Here is a 24,175-nt window from a genome sequence, read left to right as displayed (position 1 = left end):
ATTTCAAGGCTGAGATTATGCATCGTCTGCAGGGCTAACGTTACTTACACAAATTAACACCTAAAGCACATGTGAAGAAGACAATGTCTTTATGAACTTCAGAAAACTATTTTATTGGATTTAGGTAGGTCTTAACTAACAAACAGACAGACAGACAGACAGTTATATTCAAAACAGCCCCAAATCTTACTAACTTACTTACCATGATAAAGTGCTTTAACATTTAAACAGATCCAACAAATAAAATGAAGAAAAAACATTATCTGTCTGTATAATGTTGGGCATTGAGAGTATAATGGAAATATAATTAACCAAAAACCAACATGAGACTTCAAGTTTTTTAAATAAATGATTCTCTCAGGAACATTCAAAGTTAATCTAAAACAAAAATATTTTTGCAATTAATAATATAATTCGCCCACAAACATATTTTTGTGTAATATATGCCACACTAATTGCCCACCTGCAACATACAGGAATATACTTTTCCTTAATAGTTGAATGATAAATTGTCAAAGCAGCTTTAATTAATGTTTCTGTTATACAGGGCATGTTTAGACCACATCCAACCATTCAGATTAAATGCTTATTCTCACCCTCGACCAGTAACATCTATTGATCTGAAAACATCCACACTGATAATGTACAGTATATTTAGGATGCAGGGTTTATTAAAGCATTATGTTTCAGGATGCTTAAAAGTAAAGCTATCAAACCACTCATTCACATATAGGGGGGATCTGGTATGGTTATTAGGCAACAGGCTCAGATGATGCAATCCATGATGTGGATCTGCAGGGAGTCCAGGTCAGGTAGGACTTCCCCACATTTGGGACAAGCATGGTCTGGAATATTCTGCTGCTGCCAATCACCTGAGAAAGAAAGAAAGTTGTTTCTTTTCTTCGCTGTTACAGTTGCCCAAAAGGTAAGGGTAAGGTAAGGGACTACTTCTACCTCCTTGCATGTTGTGTGGAGATGTAGGGCCTTGTGGATTGGCCCCACGTGGCACATGTCTCCTTTGCATCTCGGTCATGGAATGTCTGAAGCATGAAAACAATTCTGATGAAGTTGGCACAGAGGTCACATGTGAGTGGGTAAGTTAAGTTAATGACGTACCTGCCAAGTGACTCCATCTCCTCCTGAAGTTGGCTGTTCTGTTTCTTCACATACTCCAGCTGAGTGGCCAAACGCTCTTTCTCCTCGTGAATCTTCTCCCGAGCAGCTCGCTCTGCATAGAAGTCTGAGGAATATATCTCTGCCTGTATGTGTACACAAAAAACACATAATAAATGATACATATCGTGAAGAGCTTAAAAAAAGTGAGAGGACGTGACGTGATATTACAATCGTTTGTACCTGAGCCTGGAAAACAGATATAGTATCTAGCTCTTTTTCCTTCTGGAAGATTTCCATCTTCATCTCATCAATCTTCAGCTGTTTGTCTGCCAGCGCCTTTTCAGCCGTAGCAAACCTGGTTTGGAGGTCATCGTACTCTTCCCGTGATACACTACCCTGATCACACACACATGCGCAGTGAGGTAAGAAACATGAATCATCAAAACCCTCAGAATACAAAATGAACGGCCTTAAAGCTAATTGTATTTAAATAAAAAATACTTTGCTGCAAGCAAATATGCTTCCTACCAAAAATGAGAATATTTGTAGTTAACAGTTAAACCTAAATAATAGCATCTAGCCAAATGCAAAAAAATAAATGTGATTCTGAAGATTTACATTTTTCTAAAGTAAATGGGAGCTGGTGCTACCCCATGCAAAAGTCTCCCTTAAAGAGTGAGTTTAATCTTTAATCCAAAATGATGATTTCATCATGTTGTACCTCTTTCTTCTTCTTTTCCTCTTGGAGCTCATTGTAGTCTTCAAACAGCTTGGTGTAGGCATCTTTCAGCTGGTTTAGGTTGTTTCTGGCCAAGAAAGATAAAAGGAGACGTGATTATTATGAAAACATTTAGATAGCTCCAGCAATCGACTGTGCATTTCCGTGGGCATCAGACAGAGGTAACGAGCTGCGCTCACTTCTCATCCTGAGTTTTCTTCTGTTCCAGTTTAATAGCAGCCTGGAGACTTTCCATCTGAACCTTCAGACTGTCGTTCTCTGCCAGGGCCTTCTGTTTGTCTCCCAGCTGAGCCTTTAAGGTGCCCAGATCCTGCTCCAAATCTTTACACCTGCAGACAGAGCAGGAGATTGGAGAGCTGTAGATCTTGTAAAGCTTCAGATTAAAGTTACAAGAAAAAAAAAAAAGACAACAACCGTTTTCAACTTTGAAAGTAATAATATTTAATGTTTCTTGAGCAAAATCAAGTGAAGACTGAAGACTGGAGTAATGATGCTGAAAATTCAGCTTAATGTTTTAAATATATTAAAGTAGAAAAAATAAAAATATTTTAAATAATCAATATTATTTTAGAATATTACTGTTTTTACTGTATTTTTGATGAAATAAATGCAGCCTAAGTGAGCATTAGAGACTTCTTTGACAAACCTTTTATTTTTAATGTTTCCAAACTTTTAATGGTAGTGTATAATTTAAAAAAAATAAAATATATATATATATTTTTTTTTTTTTATATATATATATATATATATATATATATATAAAAAAAAAGCATATAAGGCTGTTGTTGACTGGCTTTCTGACCTGTCCTGTAGGTTTCTTTTCATGTTCTCAGCATCATCTAGTTGGATCTGAGCTTGTTTCAGTTCATTACAGAGCTTCAACAACTGCTCCTCCAGATTCTTCACCTCAGCGCTTGCCTGACAGAAACAAACAAACATACACATAGTTGGTTGCTTTCTTCAAATTTAATGTAAACTCAAAGTTGTTGCCACACTCTAAACAATTTTCTTTTAGTTTCACATTCACAGACAAGACTGTCCTCAAAAACCACAGCCACATGGATGTGAAAGCCTGACTCTCCTACATTGATTTCAGTTGTACAGGGGAGAGACGTCTGTGCGCTGCTGTCAGTGTGTTCCAGTCTGGTCTCCAACTCTGCAATTCTGCAAATACACACATATGCGCATACAATAAAAGAAGCTGAAACACCTTAAGTTGTGTTTCTGAGAGGGTGTGTGAAAAGATGGCCGACCTCGCACGTGCCTCCTGAAGCGTTATCTGCAGTCTCTCCTTCTCATCAGTCTCTGCTCTGAGGGAGTGAAGGAGCTGCCTGACCGTCTGTTCCTCCGACTCGCCCTTTTGCCTGTGTACGCACATATATGTGCTTGGTTATCCAAATAAGGGACCTACTATAGGCTTCTATTGTGTTAAGTAATTACTCCAGACTAACCATGAGCCACCTTAGAGTGTGTGTTCACACCTGGCATGTTTGGTTGGATTAAAACAAACCCTTTTGCGATTGCCCTGTTAGTGCGGTTCATTTGAATAAGTGTAAACGCTCCCATCCGAACCGTGGTGCGCATTAAACAAGTGGACCAAGACTCCTGAAAATATAGGTCTCGGTCAGCTTCCAAACGAACTCTGGTGCGGATCAACTGAAATATGATCGCTACACGGACCAAAGACATGTAAACAAACCTAAAACGGGATATACGTCACAAGATGCGACCCTAAAAAGGACAGATTTTTCTAGTCATAGTCGCAACGTTGCGCATCTCAGTTCAGAACAGGCATCAGAACCGCGTCTCCTCACAGCAGATCTTTGTTTGTGTGTGTGATAGAGCGATTCCTGCCGCTGTTTTGACTCCTTTACACATTTTATAAGCTCTTCACGAGTTCTCAGCTGGTCAAAATACCATATGTACTGTAGGCTACGCACATACAACGAGTGCATTTAGGCCAGCACACAGCAAGTTCTGTCACGAAATATACATAATAAAAGCCAACCAATTGGGTTGTGAACATATCCCAATGCCTTTAAGTTTGGTATCTTTAGGTTCAATGTTAAAATGCTAACATGAATGCAAAGCAGACCAGGACTAAATGGGTTTTTTTGGGGGTCCGGACCAAATGAACCAAGTGAACATACAAGTGTGAACACACCCTTAAGTATTTATTTTATTTATTAATCAAATTTCCAGCATAATTGAATGTCCCCAAAAGAGGCGTTGTCAGATGTAGCTATCTTTCTAACAAACAAACTATAGCTAAATCACAGTGAGCCTTTTAATTGCAGTGCTTACATGCAGAAAGCAGAGAGGTCCTTTTGAGTACTGGGCAAATCTCTGGTCACTTTTAAATCATCGTCCTGTGCAAGAAAGTACAAAGAGTGACAAATTGAGCAACTTGCTGTCCCTTCATTGTGTTTGTGTGTGTATGTGCATACTTACAGCTATTCTAATCTCAATGAAGGAGTCGCTAGGTGAACCTTGTCCCGTTTTGAGCTGGAGTTCGGAGTTCAATGCTACCAGATCATTCTTCTCAGCCTGAAGACGACCAATCTGAGCCCTCAGTGCCTCCAGTTCAGTGTGTAAACACTACGGCAGATATTTAACTTTAGTCTATTTACAATTGATTATATACTTCTGGGTTGTGTGATTGTAGCTTCGCTCACCTCGGCTCCACTTTTTTCCAGCTCTTCCACTCGTTTCTTCAACATCTCGTTCTCTGCATCCATAGTGTTCAGTTTGGTTTTGGCCTCTTCTAATCGTTTCTCCAGGAAGTCTCTCTCCTCCTTTTGCATCTCCTTCCATGCCGACAGACCCTCAAATCTCTCCTTCATGGACAAGTTGGTCTGTTTCAGGGCCTCTGTTGATACACATAATGACGTTGGATTGTTGTGCGTGATGGAGTGTGTTTATGTATTGAGATTATGACGACTGAGACACTGCTGTTTCCCAACCCTGTTCCTGGAGGCACATCAACAGTACACATTTTCAAACTCTTCCTAATCAAACACACCTGATTCAACTCATTAGCAAGACTCCAAGTCAAGAAATAAATGGGTCAGAAAAGGAAGACATTCAACATGTGTACTGTTGGTGTGCCTCCAGGAAGAGGGTTGGTTTTAATATCTCACCCTTCAGTTCTCTGTTCTCTTTGATTAGGGTGTTCATTTGCTGGAGGGTCTCCTCTAAACTGCCCACATTCCCCGGGCCGGACCCACGAGGGTGACTGATGTCCCCGTTCATCATCGATGAACCAGATGCCATGTTTTCTGTGTCTGTTGTGCTGTTATGAAATGCCACAGCATGACTCAGTTTAAGAATGTCTTAAATTCAAATAGGCAATCATCAGCAAAGAATGAAAAGTGAAACTTAGGCTGAACAGACTAAAATTCTAGGCAAATATATGCTTTAGCAATACTATAAAAAGAAAATATAAATAAAATGTAATGAGTAAAAAGTGTAATACATTTTATATGCACTAAACTATATTTTATATTTTAAAACAAGTATATTTAAAAGAGAGTTTATATAAACACACAGACACATATGCTCAAAATACAAGTGGAAATTCGAATCTTATCAGTTAATCAAAATCACATAATCCTGAACTATTCGATGTCGAATCGAACTGATAAGGTTCTCGAGTTGACAACGTTTCACTGCTTTTGGAGTATTGTCGGTGAGTAATGGTTTCAATTTCGTCCTGTACCCTGCACAAAGCTAACGTAAACGAGACTTTATACGAGATTTAATTGACAATAGTGTGAGTAGAGGATGATGACAGTAATTTCTGGGAGAACTAGTCCTTTAACATCTCATTGTATTAACTTGTGAAAAACACACAAGATGTATGAGTGGTAAACATTGTTACTTTGGTTTCCTCATTGGTTTGGCAAGACTGTTCTCACCCGAGACGTTTCACAAGACAGACACCCAATCGTGATGCCGCAAGAAAGCGAAAGTTAACGAAGACATTTGCAGTAGAAATGAACTAACACTCGTTAATCTCCATTCTAATGTGTTTCATAAGTGCGCAACATATTAACACAATTTTTTAGAGTGCCAAGCGTTAAATAACTCGATATATTTAAGAGCAATGCGATACTCACAAAGCGTTCTCTTCTTGTGTGCTCCAACTTGTTTTGAGAATGCTCGTTTCCTGTTGCAGACGTCAGTGAAGGGCGATGAGCGCGCGGATCTGCGATCCAGCAGGACTGGTCTATACAGTAAGCGTTATACAGGTCAATGTCTATCCACTGTCATAAGACTCTACTCTGCATTCACAGCACTGAACCAGCTGACGGTGATGTCAGGACGCGGTCCGGGATTTCCCTGCGCCTGCCCTGCCCTGAGGACGGTCATCCCACATGACGCAGTGACGCACTCCGAACTGGGGCAAACGCAGGGGCTTTTCGACGCCCGTATAAGGGTCATACTTTCCTATTTACATGATGACAAGAAATGTCGTAGGTGAAGATACAACCTTGCTCTTTCCTTCCATATACTGCATGTTATTTATGGGTTTGGCATAAAACTCTTAAATATAGCAGAGAATGTCTAATAAGGGTAGACGGGCTCTGAATATCAATAACAACAGTATGGAGTGAAAACAGTCTCAAAACCTTCCACAAATGCACGCATAATGCATAATGCACTTACAACAGCGGTGATAATTGGCTGCCTACATTATCATAATTATTATTATAATTAAAAGTTGAGTTCCCTGTAATGTAAGGACTTTGTTGATGCACTAGATGGAGCCACTGAGACAGAGATGCGTTAAAAACTAAAGGCGTCTTTATACAGCTGAGTTAAGTCTGCTCTGTTCCTGCTAAAAAATATATATGAAAGAAGACGCAAAGCAACATAAAATCCAGACTAAATGATGCCTGCTCTGACACACCTCTGCCTTAGTATAACAATATGCCATTAAAATTGTAGCGTAAATGCATTAATGCCACCTCTGAGCAGCATTAAACAGTCTGTGAGACACAATTGCCACTTCCGTGCCACCTTTCCAGTGTGAATTTGGCTTAGGTAATAGCCTGGTAACCTAATAATTAGGGGGAAACTGGAGCTGACATCTCCATCGTTAATGCCCAGAAGAAAAAAGATACAGCCAGACATTGAATTCAAGTTTACCTTTTGTACTTTTAATCTTTCAAAATAATATTTTTTTTTAACACTGATATCCTCAGCATGATATAAACTGATAATGTTATTTAAACATTATTTATATGAATAATTGCTACTTTTTTTGTTGCAAACTCTGGTCACCTGGAAAACAAAATGAGTAAAAAATAACATCATATATCACATGAATATATCACATATATATATATATATATTGTGTCAGATTTGTTTATTATTAGGATAAACCCCTTGAGATGTATCATCTAGTTTTAGAGGGGGTCCCAACATAAAACACAATATTACATAACCACAGAGAAGTGAAAAATCAAAAACAAAACAACAACACCTGCATATATTCATCAAAAAATTACAAACCGCCCAAAAGGCCAAGATGGCCAATAATAAGTAAATAAGTAAACAGTTGAGGATGAGTACATTTTTAACTACAGTCAGATATAAACATTACTGTAGGTATGCACAGTAGATCTGAAAATTGCATGCATCTTTAGTAACAAAGGCAGTTTATCCTAAAGTGAGCAGACAAGGCATGATTAAACAAACCAAGTAAAGAAATTGATCTTATTTCCACAGATAGATTATTCCAATCTGCTGGAGCCTTAAACTTTTTTGTGATGTGATATTTACATGCTACAAATAAAAGCTACTTTTAAGCCTACTGTTTACTTCTTGAAATGTTTTTTATTTTTGTATTTGAATGTACTTCACTGTTATGAATGCACTTCTTTTATATTGTTGTATTTCTGTTTTATTTCATTTTATTTTTTTGTAAAGCACTTTGATGTGTAACTTTTAAAGGGCGCTATAAAAATCAAGTTTATTATTATCATAGAAGTGGTATACGGGATAGGTTTCGAATACTTTTAAAAGGGCAACGCAATAGAGACAATCTCATGATATGTAATTAAATAAACCTTTTCATGACTGAAAAGTCAATGGCCCAATACATTTTTCTTCAGAGCAGTTTTGGTGATTAAAGTGAATTATCATGGCAGTCATCTGTCTATGTGTGTATAATGTATAAAGACAAAAATCGAGTCCAAATCCTCTGTCCAGGAATGTAGCAGTGAGTGAGGCTGGTGGACGCAGGATGCAGCGCGTCTATTGGCTGGTTAAACTCCAGCGCGTCCGATTGGCCTGAGACGAACTTTAGGGGTGATGATGGATTGAGGAGGAGCAGGACGTGGGAACTATTACTTGTGAACCTTCAAAGCAGTCTGAACAGGTCGGGACTATGTGAACTGACCCCGGGCCGTTGCATGGGTGACTTCACTGCATTGCCTATCCACTGAACCCGTGAACGAGCCATTTTTACGCGTGGGTATATTTACTGGCACGGGAAGCATGCACCTTGCGCTTCTGCTGACGCTGGGTTTCGGGTTCTCGTTTGCATGCCAGCTACCCAGCGAGTGGCGACCCCTGAGCGAGGGTTGTCGGGCTGAACTCGCCGAGATCATCGTGTACGCCAAGGTGTTGGCTATCCACGAGGAGCCGTACGCGTCCAGTTTGTACAACTACCTGCCGTACCAGAAGCACGAGCGCGCGGAGGACGCGCTGCTGTACGCAGCGGAGGTGGAGTTGCTATGCGACCAAGCGTGGGGAAGCATGCTGGAGGTGCCCGCGGGCTCGCGCCTCAACCTCACAGGACTCGGGTATTTCAGCTGTCAGTCACACACGGTGATGGAAAACAACTCCTACATATTCTTCCTTAGGTGGGTTCACTTCTATTTGGAAACAAAGAACCAGGTTTTATTCTGAACTTAAGTTGGGGGAAAGAATAATTTTCATGGTGTACGGTTCTCAATGGAACCCCGGGAAGCTCAAAAACACGTGACTTTTTACGCGTAGTTTGCGCATTAAAGTTCGACGCGTAATTGACACGTAATCGACTTAAAAACAACGCGTATAAAAGCCTAAATTCAATATGTTCATCATATAAAGCGGTCGTGTCTTTAAGGAAAATATGGACTACACTATTCAAGTCATGGGTTAGTTTTACGATCCCTTTATGAACTTTCTGAAGCGTCAAAGTAGTAGCTGCATTGCTGTCAATGAGACAGAAAGCTCAACTTCAGAAGTTATCAAAAAAGATTTGTGTTCCGAATATAAACGAAAGTCTTATGATATGTATGGAACGACATGAGTGTGAGTAATTAATAACAGAATATTAATCTTTGGATGAACTATCCCTTTAAGGGGCAGTTATTGAATCATTCTACTGAACTGCAAGTTCTTTTATTCCGACTTGAAATTAACTGTTTAAAATGACCTTTTATTTATGATATTTAAGTTAATAAAATTAATATCGAATATCGATACCTCTTTTATCTTAAAAACAAATTGAAGACACACACATTGCATGTTATTTTTGTTAAATAAAATAACAGTTTTTTTTTGTTCGTTTTAGTATTTGTATAAATTTTTTGATATTATAATTTATTTGAAATACTTTGAAAGGCAAACAAGCCAATAAGTCATCCTCAGAAGTACAGTAGGCCTATATGCAAACAAACTTTTGTGTGTATTTTATGCAGAATGGATGAAAACTACAACATCCTCCCTCATGGAGTTAACTTCCAGGATGCCATATTCCCTGACACACTGGAGAACAGACGACTGTTTTCCAGCCTCTTCCAGTTCTCAAACTGCTCTGCTGGACAGACGGTGCACAACTTTAATAGTGATTGGGAGAGCCAGGAAGACAGCAGGGTACGGCACCAATAAACACACACACACACACACACACACACACACACACACACACACACACACACACACACACACACACACACACACACACACACACACACAGATGTGCTCAATATGCACTAGAGTTGCAGAGATAAATGAGCACATCCTGAACAATGTAGATTTAACATTAGCATGCAGAAAACTATATCTTGTCAAGAGAATTGAAAGGCATGAATCTGCTAAAGGTGAACATCAGTATGCGTATGTGAGCTGTGCGTCGTTACAGGCAGACGTTCAGAGTGCGTTCTGTTTTGAAACGACTCTGTTGTAAATTCAAGAAGCTCGTAAACTGCCTTCTTTAAAGACAGGAGTGTCTGCATGCACAACTGCATTATTTTTTCCTGGGCTTTAACAGTAAAACAGCAGCCAATTTCCATTCCAGTAGTTCTGCACTAACAGTGAACGTGATTTCACCAAGTACAATATGTTCGTAGATCAGCATCTTTGTTGATCCTGGAACAACACTCCAATCAGCCAATCAGATTTGAGGGACAAGTTTAGAGTTTATGTCAAGTTTAGGCTTACAAACAGGGTTAAGTGCTTCTACATCAGTGTTATTCACCTATCATTTCCCTCTGATTTCAGGGATAAGTTATGGGTAGGGTTAGGTTTAGGGGTTGGGATATGGTTAGGATAAAATTTTCGGACAGGAATGTTGTTCCAGGATCAACAAAATGACATGACAAAAACAGAACATGTCTTACTTGGCAAATTACTTAACAAAACAACTGCTGCAATAATGACTCAAGGAATCTGATTGGCTGCAGCCAAAAACGTGTGGAAGTGACGAAGTGAGAATAATATGAAAGTAACATGTTCAGGTTCTCATGGGTAAATGGAGCTCCTGGTTCATACAGCACACACTAGTTCCTTTCTTTGGTGGTCTTTGTATTGACGACTGTGACTGTTCATCACGGTAGGAGGCTGAGATAATTCTAGAGTTCATTCGGCTCGATAGAGGCCGGATTAAAGACCTCCCAGCTAGAGCTGCCCTACCTACCTTACACACACACACACACACACACACACACACACACACACACACACACACACAGCCTATCCCACCTAAACACACACATCTGCCACTGAAAATAAATCTGAGATAGAAAATAAAAAGAGAGTGAAGGAGATGTCAGATGGACATGTGAACATCCTCTTGGGGAAACGCCGGTGGGTTTTGAAAGGAAAATAAATGTGTTTGATGTGGATGGTTCGATGCAGAACGGGAGGAATGTCAGGGGTCCTCAGAGGTTATGACAGGGATTCGAGAGGATGTAACACACACATATACACACAGTATCAGCTGGTGGAAGTTATATTTGCCTTGATGAGATTAGCCTGCTGTACATTCAAACACAGGGGCGCTCATTATTCGGATGGTGGTCTGCTGTCTAGAGAGATGGACTTATATTCAGACAAACACATTGAGATTCCTGAATGTACTGATAAACATCCACTTCATCTAACCAAGAACAGTCATCAGCTCAGGGTGGACAGTTTCAGTTTTATTGAGTGTAATATACCAACAGAGAAAATACAGAGTAAACCAGTTAGAATATCCCTTTCCTTCCAGACAAAACATATACATTAAAATGGAAACGTATTTGTGCCTCTTGGCCGTGAACGTGGAAAGACCTGGACCATGGAAGTGGGACTTTTGGGTTACACTTTATTTTCAGGTGTCTGTGTTACTGTAGCCGCGTTTCCATTACCCTTCAAATTGCGCAAATTGAAATTGCGAATTGAAAATACGCCCAATGGAAACACGTCAATTTCGAAAAAACTCCCATTTATCGCAAAAAAGTTTTTACGCTCACATGAGGTGGTTTTTCAGGTAATTCGAAAAAGAAATATTTAGCAAAACTGCAATGGAAACAGTTTTTGCGCATTTACAGGTCACCTGACGTAGATGACGCGGTGTGTTTGGACAGAATACGAGACAGAGTTCTTTATTAAATTCATAATAGACAGAAGAATTACAGGAATAATGGATTCTAAACCTCAAATAGGTGTACGCCCACACGTATAATAAGGGTCGTTGCTTACCATTAATGCTTGGAAAACACACATACATCTCCTTCGATTAATAATAATGGCTAGTGCAGTGGCTTGGATATACATAAACCTGAGGAAAAAATGAAGTTTTAGTCGCATAACATCGGTTAATGGAAACGCCGTCATTTCGCAATAGTTTTTTGTCGACATTTAGAAAAAAATCGCAAAAGTTTTGCACAAATCTGTAATGGAAACGCGCCTAGTGTAATTATACATTTAAGTACTGAGTAATAATAATTAACTACATGTACTCACTATTGGGTTATGGTGTGGTTTAGTGTTAGTTGCATGCAATTATGCATAATTTATAGTTATTACTACCGTAACTACATGTAACGTGTAATAAGGAGATTGTAAAATAAAGTGTCATTGACTTTTGTTTTCAAATGTTCAAATCAATCGCACATGTGCCTTTGTACGTGCACTGTCCGCATGGACTCAAAACTCGGACACCGTCGGTGTTCACGGACATCCGCTGAGTCTGAAGATTACAGTGCGTCATGCAGACAGTGTGTGGAGCGCAGTCGGCTGAAGTGTCCATGCATGTCTACATATGAGGCAGTGACCTGAGGAGGTGCAGGGTTCCTCTAACAGATGTCCACTGTGCTAAACAGATGTGACAGTCTATGTGCAATAAAGGAATATATGGGTTCAAAACTATTTCATTTTTATTAACTGCATCTTTTCTGAACCCTCAACATTTTTAAAAATGTTACATTTATTCTAGTGTTACAGATCATAGAGGACATACAGTGACACTTCACTAATCACAGAGACAGACGCAGCGGAGAGAGAAGATAAAGATAATGATGGTGTGTGTGTGTGTGTGTGTGTGTGTGTGTGTGTGTGTGTGTGTGTGTGTGTGTGTGCTGCAGGAACAGGTGGGGCTGATTATCAGAGAGATAATAAGAGCTGTTTAAAACAGGAGCTTTCCTGTGGGAAAAGGATTGAGGCTGCCTGAGGGATTCTGTGCTCTTGTGACTGTAGCCAGAATGGTGTGTGTTATGTCACCCTCTGCTTCCTGTACCATCCATCTTAAACACCCATTATACTTATTAAACTCTAATCTGATTCAGACAAATGCAGAAAAACACCATTGCCACTGCAGTACAATGTCTGAATGTATAATGTATTTAATCAAATATCATGCATGGATTCTGAAGAACTTCATCCATGCTTTCATAACGAGAAGCTTTTGACTGAAAGAACGTTTAACCAGAGGTCAAATGTTGTGCTGATGTAGCGTTTACAGTGTGTGTGTGTGTGTGTGTGTGTGTGTTGGTGTGGCTTCATGTTTGTCTGCTCTCCTTGTGTCCCATATAAAATACTTTTCATTTTGTTGGAAATTGAAGGCAGATCATTTAATAGTCTATCTATCTATCTATCTATCTATCTATCTATCTATCTATCTATCTATCTATCTATCTATCTATCTATCTATCTATCTATCTATCTATCTATCTATCTATCTATCTATCTATCTATCTATCTATCTATCTATCTATCTATCTATCTATCTATCTATCTATCTATCTAAACCCAAATGTGTGCCCGAACTCTCTCCATTTCCTCATTCTTTCTCTCATTATCTTTTCTGCTTTCTTGTCTTATTTTCATTTCTAAAAACACACTCTATTGTTAAAGACGACTCACTGACCACCACATCTGGGTCTAGTTTGGTTCTGAAAGCAAAGCAGGCTATGTTTGGCTCTTGTGGTTGTAAATACACATCACCCACGTTAAGAAGAAATCGTATTATATTAAATCGCATTGCTAGATAGCCGTTCACATAGTTTCACAAGCAAAAGGAGAAACATAAGGTCTTGTTAATGAGCAGCGATGTTTATTTCAGCATGTGTGTTGTTTTAGGTGTGTTGGTGTCCACTTGTCAGTCTCTGGGTCTCATGGAGTTTGGAGAGGGCTGTTGTTGTTACAGCAGTGTGTGTTTTGTTTGGACAGTAGGACACAACAACAGTTATTCTCATCACTCCTTATTTCTCTGAACGCTCTTCTGTCCAGGATAGCTTTGGTCCTTTACAATAGGGATTTAGACCTTTCCGCTGTTCAGGGAGAACATGCGTCCTCCCGTCGCTCAAATACACACAGAAATCACACACACTCCACATGCACACACACACACACTCAGCATGCCTCGACTTGTGTCTACCATGGGCATGACAGCATGTCACTTTTGAACTGCCTCCATCACACACACACACACACACGCTGGCATCTGTAGGGGCCCAGAGAAGAAAGGCAGCGCTCAACAGGAAATAATAAGGCTGACGGAGACTGGAAATGGTGTCATGTTGTATATTGACCTTCATTCCACAGGGTCAGGTTATCAATGCATGCACAGACCTCTGATTATAACGTACCCGAGTGACCTTCTCTCTCTCTTTCTCTTTCAGCTGCTGTGTTCCTCCGTGCAGAAGGTGTTGTTCGAGGAGGAGGAGCGGGTTGGACAGCTCCAGGAGCGCGTGGCCGAGCTGGAGAGGAAGAATAAACAGTTGAAAGAACGAGTGGGGAAACTGAGGCATTCTCTGAGGAAAGCCCGGAAGGTGTCCCGCCGCGCAGAGCGGGAACGCCAGGAGCTCCAAGAGCTCGTGAAGACGGCGGAGAGACGTGCAGGACTTCACCTCAATGCCATTCCACCCCAACACAACCCTCCACGCCACAGATACACACATGGACTGTGAGCTCATCACACAAACACCTTCACACACACACACACACACACACACACACACACACACACACACACACACACACACACACACACACACACACACACACACACACGTTTTCTTATTCTGTATTTTTGTCGTTTTCCAGGACAAATATCTAAACATCATAAAATTATACATTTACTTGAGAAGCAAGATGACATGAAACAATAAGTCTTGTTTTCTGATAAATGTATAAAAATTAAAGTGATTGACACTAAAATTGTACTGGAAAACAAGACACATATACTGCTTTTTGCAGTGCATTGACTCACACGGACTGCAGGGCAGTCTTCAAATACATTATATTTGACAATTTTGTTCTCTCCAGAGCAGTTAATTTAGCTCCAAATGCTTAAAATGTTTTGTACATAATTTTAATGTTGACACTAAAAGAGTAAGCTTAAACTTAATATGCTTTTTAAAGAAATTTAAGATGATAGTGTTAAAAGTGAATACTTTTAATACTTTTAATTCTGATACAATATTAAAAAAATGACTTTTTAGTGTAATCTAATGTAGTTGGGTTAATTCTGTCATATTAAAAAATATGTGACTTTTATTTTGAATTAAGCCAAATAATATAGATGCGTTTTTTAACCCGCAAATTTGCATTCGGTGTGAATGGCCCCTTATGCTTCCAAATGTAAACGCTATAGTTTGTAAGAAATTTAAGATGAAACTTTGAAAATTGTTACAATATTCAGCGTTTAAGATGTAGGCTAACAGATAGCAGTGTTGTCATCATAATATTTGCATACTGGATTGTGATTGGTCTGTCTTTCTTCAAAGTATTTTTAGGTTGTCTTTAGTTGTAATTGTAAAACTCAAGTGTTAGCACAAATGCAATTAGCTCATACTTCTGTGAAGTCTGAGAGCTCATATTGAATTGTGCAGATGGATGAATGAGCATACTTATGAGTATAATATATATGTATGTATGTATGTAGAAAAGCAAATGTGTTTAGAGGGGGGCGGAGCTAATTTGCCCTCTTAAAGAAACACTGGTAATTTTTATGCATTTACAATAATTCAAATAAACTTTTAATAAAATGTTTGTCTTAAAGTGAAGATCAAAATCAAAAGAATTTATCAACTCAAAATTTAAATCAGACTCTAATTTTCAAACTAGCTGATAATAAAGAAACAAAGCTAAAAGAGCAAATATAGAGGTCCTGAATAGCTACATCACTCCACATACACACTGAGTTACATCAGAGGTAAGTGTGAGAACACGCACACAATCAGATACTGTGATTGCATTGAATTACATCTGATTCTTCCTTTCTGAGGCTGATAGTAATGCATCTCAGGTTCAGTTATCAAGCAGACGATCCAGTGACGGCAAATCCTCACTCGCTGTCTCCTTTCATCTGCTGAGCAGATTGAGATAGAGAGTGGAGGAAGGGGAGAGAGAATGTGTTTAACATGTGTCTGAGTTCAATTCTGAGAAACTTTCAGCATTTTTACATTTGCATTTACATCAGATATTGCCATCTTTGTGGGGACATTTTGTCCCCATAATGTAGGATTTAACAGGACCAAACACACACACACACACACACACACACACACACACACACACACACACACACACACACACACACACACACACACACACACACACACACACACACACAGAGGAACATCAGGAGTTTTCATCTTTACATCCCCAATTCTTCCAGTAATGAAACTCTGAGTCTGCATGCATCATGCAGTGGAAAGAAATGTTAAAAACAGCTCAAATCTTAAACATTTCTCTTATTCCATTTGACAGAAACCCAGCTGACTCATATCACATGTGGCAGCATTAGAGAGTGTACATCCTCTCTTTTGAACACACATTAAGTAGACGGTAGCTTTGATTTCACCAGTTCTTGAACCCAGATAGTTGTAGGCTCTCTAAATCCACAAAAATGACTCATTGTGAACTAATATTGAACTTTGCAGGAGTCTTTCAACTGCTGCTACACAAAAAATGACCACAACAGCATATCAGCATGCACACAGTGGCGAACGTATAGATCTAAGACGGTTCAATCTCACTCCAACCCAAGCAAACACAGTCCTCAGATAAACATTAACCCCAGCTGATCCCAATACAAAACATACCAGATTGACATTAGTCCACTTTCAACACAGTCTGAGTCTGTTATCGAAGTCTTTGAGCTGCAGATGTGATCAAATAGCAGGAACTAAGAGGCCAGAGGTTGATAGCAGGAGCTGATGATGTTCTGACTGTGAAGTTAAGAACCAGAGAAATAAACTAACTAAAGACAGTGTTAAGGCTTTTGGTCACTTGATAATGGCTGATAGCGTCTCTACATTAGAACGCGCTGTGTTGCAAAATGGCAACGTCAATTCATTTTAAGAAGAAAACAAATTTGTTTTGCAATCCTTAAAGAAGACAGAAATTGTGTTTTACAAGAAGTAAATTTTCTCAGCATGGGAAGTGGAGAACGCCAGCGTGTGCAACATATCAGTAACTGTTTTTGAGCCAAATTGTAAATGCAAAAAAAATAAAAAATAAAATGTTTTATACTGCTGTCAGATTTGATTTCTGAATTGATACATGCTTGGGCAATAGTGTTGGACATTTCAGACAGATAGCAAGTAGCAGCTGTTCTACATAACAAACGTTGGGGGTGTTGCCAAGATGGCCACCGGGTGATTTCGTTTACACACCCTAGTCATGCTTTCAATTGAAAATGAATTCCTTCATAGGCTGGCAGATCTGAAAAAATGACTGATAATTTGCTCAAAAGAAAGACTGTTGGACATCTCTTCATTTCAAGTGAACTTCATTGGTGAGTGAAGATGACTTCATAATATGTTGTGTGTGTGTTGAGGTGTTTTTCATCTGACTGATCACAGTTTGCAGAATATTCAGTCTTTTTCGGTTGAATAGTTTTGTTATACTTTTCATGTGAGCTGTTTGAGAACAATTGCACTGCAGGCTAGTTGGTTTGGACAGTTTTGCATGACTAGATAGGTGTGCGTGTGAACTCATTGCTGGGGTAAATAACTGATTGTTTGTGCTAAACCTCAGACAAAGAGCCAGAGATCCCATCTAATGGCTCAGGTATTTATTTTGAGTGACCTGCTGGATCTGTGAGATCTCTTTATTAGACTGGTGTGTGTGTGAGTGCACTTAAAATACTTATTTCTCTGTTTTCTGTTATGTGTGCCACTATTCTGGGAAAGTTACCCCATTTGTACCCCCAGCATCTGCTGGAATGCCCTTGTTTCATACTAAAAGATAAACATTTTTGTGGATTTCCAAACTATAGCATTAGCATGACTCATAATTTCCCACCGTTAAGTTTGTTTGGTCACATCTCGGGGCGATGCAGTTAAAAGTCATTTATTCTAAGAGGATAATGACAGGGAAACTCTGCTGCTCCCTGCAGCGGTGAGGGGAAAAACAATGTGTGCTTTCCTCTGGGGAAATCTCAGCATCTATTTTAAGATGTTTGGGATATTGGTCTGTAAAATGAAAGTTGGTTTCTGCACTGTCAGGTCTGCAGAAGTAGACTACAGTTTGGAGAGACAGCTGATTGATTGGACTTGGATTGGAATTTATAAATGCATACATAAAAGAAAATTAAGGAAAAACCTCAACTCAATATCTTGTCCATCACATGAGATAGATAGAAATGCAAAAACGAACTGCCCATTAAGTAGTAAAGGGGTCAGGGGTCAGAATTTAACTGGTTAGCATGTTAGCCCCTGCTGGTAGGTGTCGTAAGTACACGCTAGTTGTTGTTTTTTTTAACATATTTTTCTTATTATATTACATATTATTATTTATTTATTTTTACTAAAGAATAGATATCGCTAATATATAGCCTAATTATTAAGATAATCAACCGCGACAATTATTTAAAATCTAGTCGCCGTTACCAACAGTCAGTAACTATCTATCTATCTATCTATCTATCTATCTATCTATCTATCTATCTATCTATCTATCTATCTATCTATCTATCTATCTATCTATCTATCTATCTATCTATCTATCTAGCTATCTATATCTGCCTACTTTCTGAATATTGAGTCGCTTGGGAAGCTTAATTTTCAAAGTGGCCTCCTCGACACAGCTAATGTCTAACATGTTGGCCAGACACATGCACAGATGCCTGGGGTCATAAGCGGTCATGCATGGCTGGATGATGTTCACATGGTCTCTTGCCAGTCTGTTTTGAGTCAGTAGCAGGAGGCAGCGCCCGAAGATGTGCTGGTGGGAGACACGTCCAGCCTGACTGACCGCTAATGGAAGCGATCCAAACCAAACTAATGGCAGAAAACACAGTGTTCAAAAGCTGATTGTAAAAATAGAAAAAAAGAAAAGAAAAAAAGACATATCATGATCATTCAGGATTTATTTAAGGAAAAAGGAAAGAAAGAAAAAAAGAAAGGAAAAAAAAACAATCATTCATTCCCCATTGCTTTACAGCATGGAATATAAACTCTGATATGTGCAGATGATTGTCAAAGGCATTGGATATACAAGCCCCATATCAACAGAAGATCACGTCACAGTAAAGTTAGTATTCGTATGCCACTCTCAAAATATGATCATCATTGTCACATGCATATGAGTATATAATTCACATTTCACTGGGCAACTTTTATTTCGGACAGGTTGTGTCAGAGATGCAGAGATCACAAGGCCTGCATTGCCAGAGTTGCAATTTTTTAAATATATATTCATATAGATACAGACATATTTCTTCATACATATAGTTACATGGTGAGGACTTTTGAAAATACGCAAACAATCGGTTGAATCGGAAAGCGCATTTAACATGCTTGCAATTGTTTATTAAATCATTCGATGCAGTTGCAATGTATTTTCTCTCTTAGTTTGCAAATAAGTCAACATTCAAGGGACAAGTTTAAAACTGCACAGTCACTGGGTAGCACAGACACTTGTCAGTCACAGCTTTTTCATCGTAAGAGGCAAAAGTGACGCCTGAGTTGGTAAAAAAAAAAAAAAGAAGAAAATAGAATGTTGGGAAAAGATTGCATCACAACCGATCATCGTTAAATATTTACCATGTTGCTCGTGTGAAGTGCACAGACTGAAGTTTGTACAATAGAAACGTGATTTTACCGGAACAACATACAGCAAGAGACACAAGTTTGTGAATATACATCTGTGTATTACAGTCAGTGTGTGGCCGACAACTGCAGAGAAAGGCAGTGTTTAGAGAACGAGATGAGAGACACACACTACCATCTCAGGGACAACATGATAGACACGTCACAATCACAATCTATTTACAAAGCCTTCGGACACACAGAGTGATTTGCTCTGGACACAGACAGACGACAGTGATGCTATAATCTAATTTAACTGAAACATCGCGAATACAGATCGTTTTTGACTTCCTCTCTGTCCTTCATTGCACTCACTGAATGATCAGGATGTGTGTGTGTGTTTGTGTGAGAGCCATGGCACATGTGTGTGCATGTATTTACTGAATTTAATGTTAAAATGAATTCATATACCTAATTGTTATACTATATTTAAATACATATGTTTGGCTTGGAGTAGTGGCAGTAACTGTATATATTTATCTTCATTCAAAACATCCCAACGTTTTGGTTTATACTTTTTCTGCATATCCTATTGAGGGTTTAAAAAATTCAAAACCAGCATATCGGACAAATATCCTGCATTTTACACCCATAAATACACACAGAAGAAGGTGACACTCACAAACACAGAATACATGAACACCTAGGCCAAAAATGTTAAGCCCTTGTACCACAGAAAATCATTTCTAATTGTCCCTCAGTTTAAAGAAACAAGCAAAAATGACATTTACAGTAATGTAGCGACACACAATAAAAGACTACAAGCGCAAGAAATTGCAAGAGAACAGCAATATCATTTTTAAAACTAGTCAAACAAAATTGCTTACTAACCTTGTTTGCACAAAGTTACATCCAATTTCAACCCCTAAATCATACAAAATGCACGGGATACCAAAAAGATACTGATTACATGTAAGCAACACCAAACTAGAAGTCCAGAACAGTCGTCCCACAGCTAAAATCCCAAATAACACAAAAATTAATAGAAATGCTTGCACAAAAATATGAGCTTCACATTTTGGCTTTTAATCCGTCTGTGATGCCTTTCCATTGACTTTTACTATTAGAAACTAAGGGACAAATTGAAATTATTTCCTGTGGTAATCAACATTATGCCACATATACTATCAAAAGAGCTTAACATTCATTTAAACAACCGTAACACCTCATTCTTAGACCGTAAACGGCTGAATGTTTTAACAGAAATGTGCATTATAGTTCACCTCAAAGAAAATAGCTTTTGTGACATACAAAACCGTACGGTAACTTTGCCCCAGTTATTTTGTGGAAAGCTTCTCTGTTATGAGATTACAAGCTCCTCTCGGGTGTGAAAATGAAGACAAAATGGTGCATGCATGACCTGACTGAAAAATAAACCCATTAGCTCAAAGCCCTCATGGTGAGGCGCCGCCCACACTGAAACAAACATTCAGGACCAAACTAATGTCAAATGCATGAAGATATTCAATGGCACTTTGGAAAATGTCACACACTCCTAAATCTTGGTTCCCTCCTGTGATATTAGCAAACCATAAAGGGCAAAGAAGACATCAGTCACTTTAAAAACCCGACAGGACATAATAGCAGAAGACCCGTCACCCATCAATAAGGAAGTGTCAAAACCTTAACTTAGCCCTTAAACCAATAATAGGAATTCAGCCACTTTGAATCGTGCTGGAAAGTCCTTGTTGGCTTCCATTCTATTAAAGTAATGCTGCGTTAATACTGTCTCAGAATTACCGATCCAAAAATGACAAAATTAACCTGTCATTACGCCAAATGGATATATGCTTGACTTTGTTGATGAGGAAGGCAAAATACTTCATAGCCACCTTAATTCACCTCTTGCGAATTCAGGAAGAGCAAAGAAAGCACACCATGATACACTGTCTTTGATAAAATGACATATTAACTAGAAATATTCGCAGTATCTAAACAAAACTGCCTTTAAAAGTGAAGTTTCTACACCACTTCCATTACAAAACATTGCAAAAATAGTGACCAGTTTCAAACGAGTTTCCAAAACACTCCCCGTCTATCATTTGTTGGACAAAAAAAAGAATTTCGGTCTCACCTTTAACTTGTTTCCAATGTGTAATAGAGAGCAACAGTGCATGCATGCACTCTTTCTTATTTTTTTTTCATAGGGATTTTTTAAAAGTCTTAATTTAATAGTTATAAGCCATGAGCCAAACCAACCAGTTACAAGGTCAATCACCACATTACAAACGTACAAAAATAAGCAAAAAAAGAGTATTGAGAAAAAGAAAGCACAAGGCTGTCTCGGAGAAAGAACTACAAATCCCATGAAGCATTGCAAATGACAATCAAAGTAAAAACAACAGATAAATATAAAATGATTGATATAAAGGATCATGGGTAATGTAGTTTTTCACCAGGAATTCCGCTGTTAAACACGATTATTTAAAAATAAAGTAGAAATATAATAAAGACTGAAGGCTTCAACAAAAGCATATAGCGTTAACAACCTTGTAGCTCACATTAGGTATTTAAAGGCTTTAGTAAGTTCTATTCCCCTATGGAAAAAATTAGTGGCATTTCTACTTCCGGTACCAGGCTGTTGCACTCTATTGGTAATTTGAAAATGTTTTTAATTGTGGTGGGCTAATTCTGATACAGCATAAATGTAGCATAACATGTCAGTTTTCAAATTTTCATACAATTGTATGCGCGAGTTAAACAGCTGTCTATCATCCTAAACTACATTTTTGACATTATTCTGGCTGGATGAGAAAAGCTCAAACCATGGAGGCGTTTAGGACAGATCCCATCACTATGATGCCCAGTGCAGTGGCGGAATTCCCTGAGAACTCGTACACTGGGCGTAGAAAGACGCTGCCATGGCTTTTCGGGAGATTTGTGTGTGTTTGAGTAACAGTTATACTATATTCAGTACCTAACACTTACTGTCCGTGTGTATTGAAAGCAGATAGAAACAGGAACAAGCTGCTTTTTCTCTGCGTTTAAAACAAAAAAAGTCCAGTTAAGTAAGATAACAATCAAACATCTTGCATGTTTTATCATATCTTGAACTTCGTGATGCTAAAACCCAACTGGTCTCAAATCGATAATCTCCCAGCTTTCCGTTTGTAAAAACACTGTAAAGCGCCAGTAAATGTTCTCTCGTATGTGCAAACAGAAGTCTTGACTCAGAAAATGTCGCAAAACAGTCTTAACGTGATATTAAAAGCACTTCTGCAGGTCAGCATGACACATCAGTGAAAAACCCACGAAAGATCAGAATGGTAGCTAAGAAGGAATACGTGAGTAGATAGAGAAAGTAAAAAGGGAAAAGAGGGAAGAGCTAGACATGTTACGATATAGTAAGAAGAATCGTTTGACATTGGCGCCGTCCTCTTATAAGGGCGGACACGATCATGCACACACTTTCGCACCTGAACCTCTGCGCTCTTTTTGACTCGTTCGTTCGTTTTTTCCCCCAAAGGTTACATGGCTGGCGAGGTTCGTAGCACATTCATAGCAAAGACATCACAGTTCTGTCCAGCCGCACGAATTCACTTCTCAAAATGGAAGCCATCTGCTGGAAATCTCTGTCTCCTGCCGCTGCATGCATTGCACCCTCTAGTGGCCTGGAGGTTAAATGGCAGGAGTGCATTAGGTGCGCAGTGATGCTATGGCGATGGGTCAGTCCTCTGCCTTACAGGACGGCAGGGCGGGGAGCGGGCTGAGGGGCAGGACTCACAGGGCAGTGGCCTCCCAGCTCTCTCCCCGCAGAACCTGGCGTCACTTGGTCCCAGTTAGCACTGTGCTCACCGACGCGACGGAGGGAGGGAGGGGCCTGCAGGGCTCCGCCCCCGAGGAAGAGGAGGAAGCAGCAGCTGATGCCAGAGAACAGGAAGTGTGGGCAGGGGCCGTACCTACAAATGCAAATTCACTGCTTAGAAGTGCATGCATGGAAACTGATACATTTAATATAGAAACTAGGGCTAGGCAATTATAGCTAGTTCAAAAATTTTCTAGATGCTGTTCTATATCTTAATTCGTTTTTTTATTAAGTTTTGACAGACATTGTTGAAGTGCAAAAAGGTAAATACTAGTGCTGTCAAATCGATTTATAGCGAGCAATCGCATCTAACTTAAAGTTTGTAAATATATATGTGTGTGTGTATTCATATACAGTATACACATATATATACACACACACACACACAACATGCATAACCACACACACGCACATATACATATATATTTACAAACTTTTGTTACATGTAATTAATCGCGATTAATCGATTGCACTACTAGTAAATACATTTGTTTAAAAATCCCCACAAAATGGAAAATTAAAATAATACTATTTATAATCTATAGAAATAAACAATAATTTTCTGCAGTATTTTTCCTTTTTATTAAAACATACCATGCTATTCATCCCTGAACATTTTTGAGTGCTAACTTGAACATTGTTTTTATTGTTAAAAACTAAAACTAAAACTTAAACTATTAAAAAAATGTTTTGCTAATTAAAATAAAGCTGAAATATATT

At 38.9% G+C, this 24,175-nt stretch overlaps 3 protein-coding genes across 4 annotated transcripts in view; 1 reads left to right on the top strand and 2 right to left on the bottom strand.

Moving 5' to 3' along the window:
• Positions 1–97: 97 nt before the first annotated feature.
• Positions 98–6,262, bottom strand: optn (optineurin). Of its 2 annotated transcripts, none has more exons than XM_081363639.1 (14): positions 5,974–6,262; positions 4,996–5,147; positions 4,531–4,724; positions 4,307–4,453; positions 4,160–4,224; positions 3,109–3,219; positions 2,941–3,019; positions 2,658–2,773; positions 2,035–2,184; positions 1,838–1,922; positions 1,357–1,512; positions 1,117–1,259; positions 955–1,040; positions 98–872 (listed from the first exon to the last, which is right to left on the bottom strand). In XM_081363639.1, exons 2-14 carry the CDS (start codon positions 5,126–5,128, stop codon positions 766–768), a joined length of 1,572 nt encoding a protein of 523 aa, XP_081219765.1. In that variant the 5' UTR covers positions 5,129–5,147; positions 5,974–6,262; the 3' UTR covers positions 98–765. The 2 variants fall into 2 exon arrangements, with proteins under 2 accessions (XP_081219765.1, XP_081219766.1); XM_081363640.1 differs by having other exon boundaries at positions 4,996–5,139; positions 5,974–6,250.
• Positions 6,263–6,269: 7 nt separating this feature from the next.
• On the top strand, positions 6,270–15,616 carry ccdc3a (coiled-coil domain containing 3a). The gene is made up of 4 exons (XM_081363638.1): positions 6,270–6,334; positions 8,072–8,727; positions 9,550–9,724; positions 14,233–15,616. Exons 2-4 carry the CDS (start codon positions 8,360–8,362, stop codon positions 14,518–14,520), a joined length of 831 nt encoding a protein of 276 aa, XP_081219764.1. The 5' UTR covers positions 6,270–6,334; positions 8,072–8,359; the 3' UTR covers positions 14,521–15,616.
• A 3,302-nt stretch (positions 15,617–18,918) lies between these two features.
• The window catches only part of camk1da (calcium/calmodulin-dependent protein kinase 1Da), a 54,813-nt gene continuing 49,556 nt past the window's right edge, over positions 18,919–24,175 (bottom strand). The window contains exon 11 of the mRNA XM_081363637.1: positions 18,919–23,549. Coding sequence (XP_081219763.1) covers positions 23,416–23,549 — 134 coding nt within the window. The 3' untranslated portion in view covers positions 18,919–23,415. The remainder of the gene's footprint in view (positions 23,550–24,175) is intronic.

The sequence above is a fragment of the Scardinius erythrophthalmus genome (assembly GCF_964197995.2).
Source record: "Scardinius erythrophthalmus genome assembly, chromosome: 4".
Classification (NCBI taxonomy): Eukaryota; Metazoa; Chordata; class Actinopteri; order Cypriniformes; family Leuciscidae; genus Scardinius; species Scardinius erythrophthalmus.
This window is presented reverse-complemented; position numbering and strand designations above follow the sequence as displayed.

Bases quoted from the DNA above. Each gene is read 5' to 3' on its own strand.
- optn (XM_081363639.1), bottom strand. From the start codon at position 5,128: ATGGCATCTGGTTCATCGATGATGAACGGGGACATCAGTCACCCTCGT. The intron at 4,454-4,530 runs GTGAGCGAAGCT...TATCTGCCGTAG, and splicing joins TGGAAAAAAGTGGAGCCGAG to TGTTTACACACTGAACTGGA. The intron at 1,923-2,034 runs GTGAGCGCAGCT...TTTCTTGGCCAG, and splicing joins AAGAAAACTCAGGATGAGAA to AAACAACCTAAACCAGCTGA.
- ccdc3a (XM_081363638.1), top strand. From the start codon at position 8,360: ATGCACCTTGCGCTTCTGCTGACGCTGGGTTTCGGGTTCTCGTTTGCA. The intron at 8,728-9,549 runs GTGGGTTCACTT...TATTTTATGCAG, and splicing joins TCCTACATATTCTTCCTTAG to AATGGATGAAAACTACAACA. The intron at 9,725-14,232 runs GTACGGCACCAA...TTTCTCTTTCAG, and splicing joins AGAGCCAGGAAGACAGCAGG to CTGCTGTGTTCCTCCGTGCA.